Source organism: Pagrus pagrus, assembly GCF_965226575.1.
Source record: "Pagrus pagrus genome assembly, chromosome: 2".
NCBI classification, from domain to species: domain Eukaryota; kingdom Metazoa; phylum Chordata; class Actinopteri; order Spariformes; family Sparidae; genus Pagrus; species Pagrus pagrus.
This window is the reverse complement of record NC_140186.1, coordinates 29,328,179-29,342,270: the sequence shown is the minus strand read 5'-3', so window position 1 is coordinate 29,342,270 and position 14,092 is coordinate 29,328,179. Positions and strand designations below refer to the sequence as shown.

At 40.3% G+C, this 14,092-nt stretch overlaps 1 protein-coding gene across 1 annotated transcript; it reads left to right on the top strand.

Moving 5' to 3' along the window:
- The first annotated feature begins 1,363 nt into the window (after positions 1–1,363).
- On the top strand, positions 1,364–13,821 carry vwa11 (von Willebrand factor A domain containing 11). The gene is made up of 18 exons (XM_084365140.1): positions 1,364–1,417; positions 2,263–2,452; positions 3,542–3,678; positions 3,787–3,931; positions 4,171–4,264; positions 4,749–4,877; positions 6,465–6,651; positions 6,766–6,935; positions 7,378–7,490; positions 7,619–7,735; positions 7,845–8,018; positions 8,151–8,283; positions 9,239–9,391; positions 9,863–9,955; positions 11,172–11,443; positions 11,609–11,742; positions 12,429–12,588; positions 12,779–13,821. The coding sequence occupies exons 2-18, from the start codon at positions 2,270–2,272 to the stop codon at positions 13,157–13,159; spliced, it is 2,775 nt and encodes a 924-aa protein (XP_084221266.1). The 5' UTR covers positions 1,364–1,417; positions 2,263–2,269; the 3' UTR covers positions 13,160–13,821.
- The last annotated feature ends 271 nt before the right edge of the window (positions 13,822–14,092 follow it).

Genomic DNA, 14,092 nt, shown 5'->3' with positions numbered 1-14,092 from the left:
ATCCTTATTAAGTTGTTTTCCCATGAGAAAAGATCTTGTTATTCTGAGGAATCGTCCATTAATAATATGAATATAGAGGATCCATTCATGAGTCATCATACTAACTTTTAGAGTCACCCTGTTGTGATTTTAGGTCACCTGTTGAAACAGGTTGTGTTTCACCATATTAAAATGGGGCAAACATTGAGCCATGACCTCATATTAGACTTTGTAACTTCATGTGAAAAAAGGCTAGTGTGATCTCGAAGGAGAAATGATTTATCTGTCTCACTATTTCGGTTAGCAGAAACATGCCCCCATAGATCCCCAGAAACAGCCAACACCTGCATTGATTGTGTAACCACAGATGACTGTACTTTCACAATAAAACCATAAAAGTATTATGTCGTAGTCTGGCAAGATATGACAAGATTTCTGAAATATGTTTGAGCAAGTGTTGATGAGTACAGACATCTGATAGTCTCAACAGATGAGATTTAAGACGGAGAGTGAAGTTTTGGACAAATGTAAAGTTTGGCACCCCACCCCCAGGCACCCCACCCCCAGCAGGCACTTTGTGTTGTGCTGATTTTTTTGAAAGACATTATATGCCAACACAAGCTTCTATTCAAGGTGTGGCTGTGAAAATGAGGACAAAACAGGTCTGAGAAAATGTCAAACTCTGACCTCAGAACAGTTAAGACCTAAATCCATCCCACCTCCCTGGCAACCTTTGCCTAAGTCCTGTACAGTATATCCTCTACACAGGTCAGAGTAACAGGATTGAAATGGAAAATACTTCTAATATTCTACATGAAAATTTAAATTCATACCTGGTCTACATGTATCTATGTGGATAAATAAAACAAATTTAAACCAGAAAACAGTTCCCTTGCCAATGGACGTCAGCAAAACGTAAAGTCGACAGTAACCATTTAACCACTACATCATGCTGTTGGAGCCATTGAGCTCCAGTCCTCCACCTCTAACTTGAGATGTGGTAAGAATGTATTGTAAGTATTATGTGAACTTGCTCCACCTTTGTTTGAACTTTCCCAAGCAGGGAAATCTTGTTACGCACAGTGGGGTCATTTTGGGTATAAACTAATAAATCATTATTTATTGTCTTTTATCATTTTATTACTCGTCTGAATTTCAGTAGGGATGTGACATAAATTGTAACAGTGTTTACACCCCTATCAACCGTTCACACCAAGTTTTTATGAGGGGAAACCCTTCATTTTATCAGATTTTACTGTGCGACTGATAATAGGTTGAAGATAGCATGCACACACCAACACACCCACCCACACCCACCTAGCCATCTTAAATATTTATGTCTCCACCCATCATGTACAAGGCACTGTAGCCTATATATTCAGCTATAGAGGGGTGGTGGGACTGCACAGTGGAGTCATCACAACTAAGAAACAACAAGGTATGATTGTGTTTCGGCCTACTTTGTTAATTTTAATAATATGTTACTGCACCGAGAACAGTTTTTCTAAATTTTTCCTCGAGACATTTTAAGGTTTATGTAAAACAAAATTATTCTAAGAGAAAAATAAATGCTGTCTTTTATCAGTTAGTGTCTTTCTTTTGTGGGATAAAGGAATCTAAAAATAAAAGTTTTTTAAATTAATCTTTTCCAATTGAATCAACCTGTAAGTACTTCCCATTGTTTTAAATGATGATCTATACGTTTGCTTTTCTGTATGTGCTATACATAGTAATATTTGAATTGCTTTTTGCCAAGTTCTTTTGTTTTTACACCATACCGCCTTTTTCAGGATTGTAGACATTATGGGTTTCAGTTCACTATTTGAATAATCATTGAGAAATCTGTGTGAATAGCGAAAAAACACAAAGTAAAAAGTGATAAGTTTGATGGGGAGCAGCACCATCGGTAATATCTTCAAGTGTGTGCTTATTTAACGCGTGTCTTTGCCTATGAACTCCTCATGTCACATACAAGACACTGAACAACTTGACTGAGCTTTAAATAGAAATTCCAATTGTCTGTGAAACACATCTGGATATCTGAAAGAATGCTAAAGAAATAATCTGACATAAAATAAAATATCTGACATACAAAATCTGACATGTGGCTCACGTGGGATTTAAATTCTCTGATTCTAATGTGTCCTCTACTCTTCCAAAAACATTTGCCAGTGTCAGCATCCAAAACCAGAACACAAATCAATTGATTGAACAGTCCTTTTATATTTTTAATCATTCAACCAACCTGATAGCTGATACTTAATCATTTTTCTCTGCCTGTAGATCGATCATGACTTCAGTACTGGCCACAGCCCTGCTGGCTTTAGCCCTATCAGGGCCCACCTTGGCCTTTGTACCCATCGGGGGCGGGGCAGCCACTCATGTCAGCATTACAGGACAGGCTCTGTTGCAAAAAGTGACAGACACATGTCGGGCTGTGGCTGAGGCAGCTGGTCATGAGTTCAAACCCACGGTAGGATGGAAGATTAAAAATGTGCACAACAGCACAGAATACCCACACATTCACCATGATTAAACGGCATGTGTATGTTTAAATTCAGCCAGGATATAAACATGAGGTGTCACTTATATGTATTTATAGGTATATGTGACAATTCATAAACATACCTATATTATAAAACCATTTCATTAATCTTTGTTGAACATTTTAGTTCTCAAGCAATGTTCAAGATTATATATACAAATTGTCAGAGTGGTGGACTCAGGATGTTTGAGGGGCAGGGGCAAAAAAAATAAAAAGGGCACCAGCTGTATGTGGTGAGGCGCCAGAGTCATTATAGAAAGTCATTTTCTCCACTGTAGGACACCCTACAGGGCACTTTATCATGTTTGTTGGGATACCAAGGGGCGAGTTGAGTCCAGTAGTGAATTTTCAACAGTACACAGATAAGCATTCTATCCAAATAAAAGTGTTACCAAACATAGAAACATAAAATATGAACATCATCAATCTACATTACCAATATGAAAGTTGAGGGTTAGGAGAGTAGCAGAAGCTTATGGGAGCTGATTTTATATAGAGCAGCAGTTATAGACTCCACTGGCTGATTTTTTTTAAGGCACACTAGTTGTGTGACTTAAGGCATGGCAAGTCGGAGTCCACCGCTTTGGTCATGAAGCTAATGGAACAACTATTGTTTGGATCACCATGACATTTTGTTTCGGTTGACTTATACTGACACTGTTTTTATCAAAATGTCCTGACAGATTTAACAGAGCTCAGGACTCATCCTGAGAGCAGCTGCTTTACTCCAGTTGATTTTACTGTTAAACTTAGAGGCTGCAAGTATAGCTTTCAATCTGAACATTATCAAAAACATTAAACATTAATTAGATCCTGGCCAATCCTGTCAAAGTTTGGAAAATATGAATACTTAATGATTATGACTGTAGATGAAGGATCAGCCTAAGCTCATGTCATTTCTACTGTTGTATGATAACAACAGGTTTATAATCAACTGAAAAGGTCCAACATTCTACAAATTGTTGTGTTGTTCGTGATCTTTTTGGATTCTACTGGAATTCTTACCTCTCACCACAGGGTTCATCTCCTGAGGAGCTGGTCCAGGCCTGTCTCGGCCCCACAGCCACAGGAGAAGTGTCTGGGGCCAAGTTTCACTCTGCTCTTCAACAAATCTACACGCAGAACGGACTGGTAGACCGGGACTTTGTCAACAGGTAGAACAGAGATCAAACGAGATACCATTTACTAAAAAGCAATAAAATAATGGAACTGTTTCTAAACTTAAAATATGACTTGATTTTACACTTGAAATATTCTTTCAGTGCTCCACACCACTTCAACTCAGAAGCCTTTCTGGAAGGTCGTGGCCTAATCACGGAGGGCATGGTGGCCATTAAGGCTAACATTCGCAAGAAGAACTTCCAGGCTGCCAGGGAAACACTGGGCAGAGTCCTTCATACGCTACAGGTGAGAGGGCCGGAACAAAACAGCTGGGCACAGAGAGGTTAAAGGTTAAGATGAGGAGGACATGGAATAACAAACAGACATATAGGCTATTGAATGAAACATTGATAAGGTTAGTGGAGGCGGAATGAACAAGACTGAAAGGAACCAAGGTTCTAAAGTTCAGTGTATTGAATATTAATCATCGCTCTCTCTACATGTATGTATACAAGGGTTAATGTGTGTGTGTGTTTCCATGTCAGGACTTCTACGCCCATAGTAACTGGGTGGAGCTGGGATACACAGACCCATACATCAACCTTATACGCCCAAACCATCAACTGGAAAACCTGGCAGGTGTGTGTGTGTGTGTTATTGTTGCCAAATATGTTCAACCCTGATTCAAAAGAAAGTCGGAATGCTGTGTTAAACCGAAAAGAAACATTTTATTTATTTTATGTTTGACGCCTCCAAACTTTGTTGGAATCAGAGTTGTAGGATGACTATGCATATCAATTACGTCACGTAATTGACTATATATGCATAGTCAATTATGTTACGTAATTCAGTAGACATATCATCTAATTATGGGTTGGGTAAAACTCCATCTCGGTTTGTATCTATAGACCAAAGAGCAGAGTTGGTTGTTTATACCATGGCCACAGAAGGTGATTCATTCTGATTGGCTGCTGGGTGTGCATTATTTTCAGATAATCATACAGCTCTGACATAGCACTCCTATCAGTGTACTAACATATACCGTACAACTTAAGTAGCCTGACGAAATGAAACTTACCTCGCTTTACTCATTGTGCATCCCATTTGCCTTTTGCTTGTGTAGATGTCGCCACTGCCACCTGCAGTGACTGTGCCAGTGGATCATGCCCTAATCCCATCCTCCCCAACATCCTGAAGGAGAAGAAACTCACATCAGGCTACATGGGAATCTTCTCTGCTGCCAAGCCTCAAGGTATCAGCGACAAACATATTCCCAAACTACTTTCAAATACATATTCACAGACACAAGGAGACGGGACTGGCTGAGAGGCTGAGTGTTACCACTAGAGTCAATACACTGTTTTCATTGCCCTCAAGGACGAAATGAACTTTCACAGCTTGTCAAGATATGTAAACATCCATATGAGACCATTATTGCTTGAATACATGTCTTAACAAACACATCATTATCTAAAGAAAGTAGACAAAACAAGACATTTCACCCACTCACTTACGTGATTGAAAACTGATTAAGCAAATAATATAAAATCTGTGTTGTGGGACCCATAGAGCGTGCGTACCCAAGAATTATGCTGGCCAATCTGGCTAACTTCCAGTTTAGTGCCCAGCTAGCTTAAATGTGAATATAATTATTTAATGGTGCAGCTTTTCTAGACTTTCCAAATGTTATTGGACCGAATTGCTCAAATTATGACAGTGAAACAAGTCATTTTGCGGGTGTTGTGGCGCTCCAAAAAAATTATCCTCCGTTATACAGACGCTTCTTTCACAATCTAAGCTTATGGAAAGAAGTCTTTTTGGGCCCCAGTGCATCTCATGGTGTTGTAACTACTCAGTTTGGCCACTGAAAGTTGGCTTCAAAGCCTGGCGCCCTTCCTGGGGACTTGGTGCAGACTGGGAGCTTGGAGCACCAAGGCAGTGTCGGTGTCTACACAGCTAGCACAAGAGCTTTGAATCAGAATGGGCCAGGGATAGCTGGTTAGCATGCTAACATCTCTGGAACACAGTACATAGACATCATAATATCATGATGTAAACGTTGTAAACGTTCTGTTCTTTTTTCCGTTCGTTTTTTTTTGAATGTTTTTAAGTAGAAATTCTTACATATTGCACCTTTAAGTGATTCATTTATCTGTAAACAAGAAAAGGATGAGCCCTGTCTTATTATCTTGCAGAGATAACATGAGAAGATTGATATCAGTTCAATATACAGCAGTCACTTCCTGGAGTCGTGTCATCATGAGATTGCGAGGTAATCAGTGAGACAGGAAGTGACTGCTGCTTGCCAAGAAGCCACAAGGTTTGTGTGAACAAATGACATATAAAATGTTAATCAGTGAGCTTTATACAATAGGTGCTGGTGGAATTTTCCTCCCTTTGGACATGGCCAGGTTAGCTATTTCCCCTGTTTTACAGTCTTTGTGCTCAGCTAAATTAACCAGCTGCTGACTTAATCTTCCTGTTTAATGGACATATACTGTATGAGAGTGGTGTCGATCTTCTCATCCAACTCCCAGCAAGAAAGTAAATAAGTGCATATCCCCAAAATGTCAAACTACTCTTTCAGTTCCCTATAAGGAATCTAGATATTATACTTAACCACAACTAACACACATCACCTCTATAACTCTCATCTGACATTCTATACACCCCAGTAGTGATTGGGTTTTAATAACGTATCAAATCCAGATGCAGCATGCCAGTTATGGTGGTATTCAATCTACCCAGAAAAAACGATGGAGTACATAACTTGCACCACTTACGTCCACTATAAATTGCTATTTCAACCAGTCTGACTGTCCCTTCTGTCCTGCACCAGGTAAATGTAGCCATGGAGGTGCAGCTGACCTGACTAGCACGACAGTTCCTCGTGGAGGCATCAGCAAAGATGAGCGTCGCCCGGACAACGTGGCCCTCCACAATGCTGCAGTGACTATGGCCACAGCTGCCAGCCTGCAGCTGCTGGAGGACATCCGGTTAGCTGCCGATGACAATAACTTTCTGAGGTGTGCCTTTCAGATCTCAAATCTCTAAGTTTTACTTTATGATGAAAACTGACTGAGAAGGATGATTAGATTGACCTGAGCTTTAATTCTTCACTCTTTCTTTCTGCCTCACAGAATGATGGGGATCGCTCGCTCCTCTGTCCTGTGCTTTGTTATTGACACCACTGGCAGTATGTCAGATGACATCGATGAAGCCAGGGCAGTTATTTATGAGCTAATTGATAGCAAAAAAGGAACACAGGATGAGCCGTCCGAGTACATTCTGGTGCCTTTCAATGACCCCGGTATGAACTCTTCGATCTTACTGATGTTTAGGAAGTGTATGACGAAGGTCTGATATGTGTGCCGCTGTTACGCTGCAGTGGTCATGTTGTTTTGGGGGATGCTGACAATAGATCTATTCAGGTGTTTTGGGTATTAGGATGTTCATTCTCACCGCACATTCATCCTTTATTAATACCAGTTTGTGTGGGAAAAGGTATATGCATGGTTTTTGTGCATATCATTTATGCATCTGTCCCCTGGTGTTTGAAAATGCAATAGAATTGGTATTTAGTAAATGAAATGTTATACTAGATCCATATAAATGTATCAAACTGTGGTGCAAACTGTAAATCTGTAGGTAAGACTCATTGATTCTGTAGGAAAAAAAGTGATTTTGATGAGGAGGCTACATTTGGTCCGAAAAGCTTTGACCTTGGCCCTTTTTCTGTGCTCTATATGTAGATTTTGGACCTATGATCAGGACAACAGACCCTGATAAGATGAAAAGAGAAATCTCTAAGCTCAAAGCCGACGGAGGTGGTGATCCCCCTGAGATGTGCCTCTCAGGACTTCAGGTACTAAAACTATGACATTGTCAGATGGTTGTTGATTGGGGAAAACATTCCAGATATTTTTTATCAATCCCTTAAAGACTGTTGCAATCCGAAATGCACTCACCAGTTTCATTATTTTGTTTTCCCAGTTGGCTCTGACCGGTGCCCCTGCCTCGTCCCATATTTACGTTTTCACTGATGCTACAGCCAAAGACATCAACCTCAAGGACACTATTATTGCTCTCATCAGGAGCACCAAGTCAACTGTAAATACCCATACTGATGGCACCAATGATGCTCTGTTTACGCAGTTTATTAAGTGAATTTACCTTGAAATGGTGGGAGTATAATCTGCACATCAAATGATCTCCACAGGTGTCGTTTTTCTTGACGGGGGGAGGTGCGAGGCGTCGTCGCTCCCTCAGAGCTGCTAGCTTTGAAGACTACAAGGACCTGGCTTTGGCCTCTGGAGGCCAGGCCATCCAAGTGTCTAAGGCACAGTTGCCTGAGGCGACAGATGTCATCCTTGACACATCTACTTCAGCTCTGGTAAGAGAGCAGTTCTAATGGCACAGTCTGTACTGTCTGAGGCAAGTGCCAGGTCTTTCTTGGTTGGACCAGTTTAAAAAGTAGAGATGTAAATCATCTACGCTGATCCTCTTGTCCTCCACTCTCCATCAGGTGACAGTTCTTCAGCGAGCAAGGAACCCTGGAAAGCAGGAGACCTTCTCCTTTGTATTAGATGAATCTCTGAAAAATATCACTATCTACATCACAGGAACATCCATTACTTTCACACTGACCAACCCTGCAGGTAACTCACCATTCCTAATGTAATGTTTGCACAGTTTTTAAGATCCAGTGTGTAGGATTTAGCAGCATTTTGCAGTGAGATTGCAGATTGTAACCAACTCAACACCCCTTGTCACACCTGAGCACCGACCAGTAATAATGTAATGCAGTAATAATTCCACTTAATAAATCACATTTTTGTGGTGCTGAAAACTCACAAAACTTGGCACACATGGTGACACACAATGTATGCGTTTTATGGGTTTTGGCCATGGGGGGGCAAAATGGCTCACTAGCGCCCCCTAAGGAACTGCCCCTGGGACTACTTTCACCTCCATGGATGAAATGTCCAGTTGAAATGTCACTTGAAGAACCACCAAAAATTGCTTGGTGCCATGACCCTCACCCAACAGGAAGTCAGTCATTTTATAGTTAATACTCAATTTTATTTAGGACCGCCCTGAAGACAATAACCACTCAAAATCATTCATAGCCATAGCGCTAATGTCAAATGTAGTCAGAAAAGTCTGAAGACCTTGATGATGCTATTGTGACGATTGTGTTTTGTCGTTGAACCGTGTGCCAATGGTTGCATGGCGAATTCAGATGTTTTGCCATTAAACAGGAAGCTGCTGTGACTTTACTATACATGGTTTGACTCTTTACCAAACTGTCCCTTAGAGTCCAAGACATTTACATGCCAATATTCAGTTATTGTCACAGTGCCAGCTATTGGCAGTGTTTGAAACTTTCTATAACGTTCTATTGTTGCCATCCCAACACATTTTTTGCCATGAAACAGGAAGCTGTTGTACCTTGACCGTACATAATCCAATTTTCCCCAAGTTTCCCGTGTTTGAAAAAAGTCCAATACACATTGCGCCATCTACTGGCAACTGTAAGCAAAGCTATTTTGACAATGAACTACTGAGAATGTCATTGTGATACATAATAATGATCAATAATGTATGTTCCAGGTGTGAGCCAGAGCCAAAACGAGGCCAGTGGTAAACTGGGGACTGTACAGACAGTGGGCAACCTGAGGAGAATTCGTCTCAATGCAGACAAGCAGACAGGAACCTGGAAGATAAATATAAACTCCAAAGAACCATACACACTTAAAATCACAGGTCAGAAGTTGTCACGGGAGTTTTGTGCATGCACTTAAATCGCAGATTAAAGGAGTTGTTCAACTTGTGGGGAAATACGCTTAATCACTTTCTTTCATATTTCATATTTACTGGAAACACATGAGAGTGGTAATGATCCACTGTAACTTTAGGCAAGAAAGCAAATAAATGTATTTCCCAAAATGTCTGTCTGAAATTGAATAGTTCCTTTAGGTAATCTGTGCCACACTGTGTTAACTATTATTTAAACAGGAGCTTATTTCACATTTATTTCGAATGGGTTTTGGTCCATACAAACCGGATACATTCATACTTCAACTACTGTCAAAACAATGGAACACAAGTCATTGCTTATCTGTTGGTTGATTCTGATTTTAGAACAACCAGGAGAGGCTGTTAGGCCTCATAAAAGTCAAGTCCTTCTCATGTTGTATGTCTGTATTTACTGTAAGTCTGTACTTGTGTTTCCAGGCCAGAGTACCATCACCTTCATCTATGACTTTGTGCAAAGCTTCAAGGGACCTCATCCAGGTTACGCAGTCCTCAGTGGGCGTCCGCAAGAAGGTACACTACATACAATAAAGCTATTTTACTGTTTTACAACCTTAGTACGTGATTAACTCCAGACAATACAGACACAAAGTGATTATGTGTAATCACCAATCATAAATGTAATGGTCCTTCTGCATCTTTATAATTAAGACTTTGTTAGATTTGCTGGCTGGAATTTATATTTTTTTAATTAAATTCTATGTCTGCACATATCCTAATCATAGAGCATGTGTCCATGTTTTAACAAAACATGCAGACATGTGCCTCAATGTGCGGTTCTGTGCTACAACAGCATCAAAGCTACCTTTTGAGAGATATTTTGCAAATGTTGTAAGAAGAAAAAATAAAAGAGAGAAGATAAGAGAAAATAAAACAAATAAAATAGCAAATAGACACAAATGCCAAACTTGTTATATCATGGCTCAGGCAGAAAGAGAGATACAAGTTAAAGCTGCAATAATAATATTTACATATTAAAGGATATGTTAAAAATTTTACTTGGCTTTTCATCGGCATGGGGGTAAGCAGATAATGACTAAGTTTTCATTTTTGGGTAAACTTCTCCTTTAACAATCGATCACATGAGTACTTGTATCTAGAGGTTTGTAAAACCATCAGACAATAATTACCCTAATTTGGCCTCTGATGAAGACACAGTAATAAAAAAACGTTAGTTTGTTTGTACAATTTTAGGCTACATCACCAGTATGCTCCAGTCCCCCATTTTCCTTTGAATTATTGCCCAACTTTCCTCTCTTCCAGCTAATTTTTTGATTTTAGGGTCCACAAATGTCTTATTTTGTCTCTCAGTGTTGTTTCCAGATGCAGCAAGCAGCAGTTTTCAGTAAAAAACCTCTGATAAACCCACCATACAATACCCAGCACCAAACAGCTAGTCACTGACAAAGCTTGCGACTAGCTGCTGAACATAGTGGAGCGTTTAGAAACAGAAAAGTATGCAGCATGAGCAACTGCTTACTGACAAGTTTGCAATGACGGCTTCATGAAGACAATTAAGGCATGATAAGTAAATTAATTACTACACTAACATTTTTTGCATCCAGAACCAGTTCACATTTTGGAAATGCAAATATTTGTTGCAAAGTCAACCTTTCTCAGGCCTAATAGACCCCTGTTAAATCAGTCAAGACATTTTCTCCATGGAAATTAATTTTCTTCCTGTTCTCCCCCTACTTTCCTTCTTTGTTTCTCTCTTCTGAAAACTCAGGCCAGCCAGCCACCCTGATGCTCTCAGTAATGGGCAGGAAAGGTCCATCCTCGCTGACTATTGGAGATGTCGGCCTGGTAAGTGTATCTAGTCCTGAGACTGTGAGCAATAGCACAACAACTGACATGGGCAACGGAGACATCTTGGTGACAGTCGATGCCGTCCCTGAGGGGGAGTTTGCTGTCATTCTAAGTGGAACTGACAAACTGTCAAGCAGTGGATTTCAGAGGCAGTCTACCACCCAGATGTCTGTCTCCAAAGTGAATATTCAGGTTGGTCTCGTCACTTTCTCTTCTCATCCTGTGTACCATTTAAGATCAAGATGAAAGAATATTTAGACCTTTACAGAGTGCTTTTAACTGTCTAGCGGTACAAAAGACCATATCACTCTTTTTCACCTATTTCATTCCATCTTCTTCTCTTTCATTTCCCTCTAGGCTGTGGTAGACGACAGTATGGAGCCAGGGAAAGCTTTCACGCTCCCCTTCAGTGTCATGACCCAGGGCTCTGGTGGTGAATTCTCCATTGGGGCCAAAAATGACAGAAACTTTGAAATGTCCTACCCAACGAGGTGAGAAGAAGCAGCTAAAATCAGTTCCTTTGTTAAATACCCTTCTCAACGTTGTCATTACTCTCTACTCTAGCAGTACACCATTCCTGTTGCATTAAGCACCAGGTAAAGTTACATCTGGGTGGTGTAACATCTGCAACCCCACCCACTAGTTGGATTAAAGGTTAGGTAGTATGCCAGTATGCTCACCCATCTTCTTGATTCTCAGTTTGTACATTCTCACAAACTCTCATACAAAGGAACACATCTGTACAGTCCTGCTCCTCATTGTTTGCTTAATCCAGCAAGGGATAAACCTACATCTACACTCATAGCTCCTCCTCCTACTTTGTCCCATCTCCTCTTTCCTCAAGATACAGCACTCTGTTGCCATCTGTTGTGTTTAAAGGTGCAATATGTGTGATAGCCGATTGTTGTGTCTTTCTCGTAAACTTTCGCTGATTGCACCTTTAATGTTTGTTAGCAAATGTCAGCATGCTAAGATGATGAACATGGTGAATGTTCCACCTGCTTAGCACGAGCATGTTAGCATGCTAACATTAGTATTTAGCTGTGCCCAAGTGAACTCACAGAGCCATTAGTACAGCTGTAGACTTTTAATATTTCACTCAAAATCAAACGCATGGGTTGTTCACTGTAATGGTTCCTATAATCATAAAGCATTTATCTCTCTCTTCTCTCAACAGCCTCACACTGACACCTGAACAATATGCGAATGCTACTTTGACCATTACGCCACCTGCCAACACACCATCGGGCACTGATGTCACTCTGACTATGGAGGCCAAGTCGTCCAATGGTCTTGACTCCAATTACGCTGTTTTGAGATTGTCTGTTGTTACCAAGGTAACAAGGCGTATCCTTGTCCAAATAGAATGTCCAAAGTCCACAGTCCAAATAGAATGACATAAAAAAAGCTTTGAGACATAGCCACAGTCATCGTTCTTACAAAATCATTGATATCCTGTAGATCTAAATTGCCCATTGCTGTGATTCTTACATACACTTCCCACTTTTCTTTCCCTGTTGTGTCCAGATTACAGATTTTGTTCCGCCTTTGTGTGAAGTGGTTGGTGTGCTGGCTGCTGATTGTCCTCAAGATGTGTCCCAGTGTGGACCTTTCCAGTGGGAGCTCTGGGCCAAGCTTACTGATGGAAACGGCACCGGGACAGAGACAGTTTCCCTGCGCCAGGGCAATGGAAACTTGACACACACCTCCCTGAGTGCTCCTGTCATTCAGGCGAACTACACAGCCTCCTGCTGCTCACAGATTGTTGAGTTGGTAGCTGTGGATAAAGTTGGCAATGTGGGGAAGTGTTATCATTCCATTGAACACTCTGCTGGTCCTCCTGCTTTAACCCTGTCACTGCCACTGTGGTTGTGCCTGCTGGTATCTGCCTTCATAACAAGGTTTTAAAGGGCTTAGGTGAGGTTACTCAGATATAGTGCTTAAGTAAAATGTGAGCACTGATTAAGCAATGGCTAATAAATGTGTACTTAAGTGCCATGAATACATTGTTTATGTTATTGAAAGGTTGATATTTTTTCTCGTTTGTAATACATTTCAGTTTTGCTGACAAAAATCTAATTTGGACAAATCTTTGGTTTCCTGCACAGAGATCCATCTTTAATAGGGATGCACAATATATATCGGACTGATACATTTATATTATCTGTGATTTATTTGTATCAGTGAAATTCTAGCCCATAAATAGAGCCTATAACATGAAGCCAAATGGCTTTTGTGCAGCATTTGCACACCCAATACATTAGGAGGCCGTTTGCACCTTGAAATGTGGTTTGCAATCTCTCAATATACTGTACACAGAGGAGGAGAAGAAAACATGATTTTGATTAGCAACACATGGTCATGAGAAGGAGGCAAGTTAGTTTATCAGCTGGGGAAAAAAAGTATTTGTAGCACATTACTAATTTCTACCCTTTAAAATGCACAACACGCCTGTAACATTTCTTGTGAGGTGCTGGAACAGATTTGAGCATTTAAGAGGAGGAAGCGTTTGAGCGTAATGCTCAATATTTCCCTTTGTACACATTTACCATGGAAAACTCTGTATGTAAATGAATTAATATGGAAACATTTGACTTATTGTTTGTGTAATAAAATGTCATTGGATGCCAAAAGCCAACCTAACTCCTTGTAGTACATAGTAGGGTTTTGTTATTCAAGTATGCTACTCAAAATTAGTTAGGGATATTGGGATATGGGTGCATATATGCATGGATATGCAGTAAAAGTCACATGAAATGTGTTGCATTATTTTTGGGGACAGTCACAGAATAAACAATCAAGTGCAACACTAAAATATCCCCAAATATCCCAATATCTAAT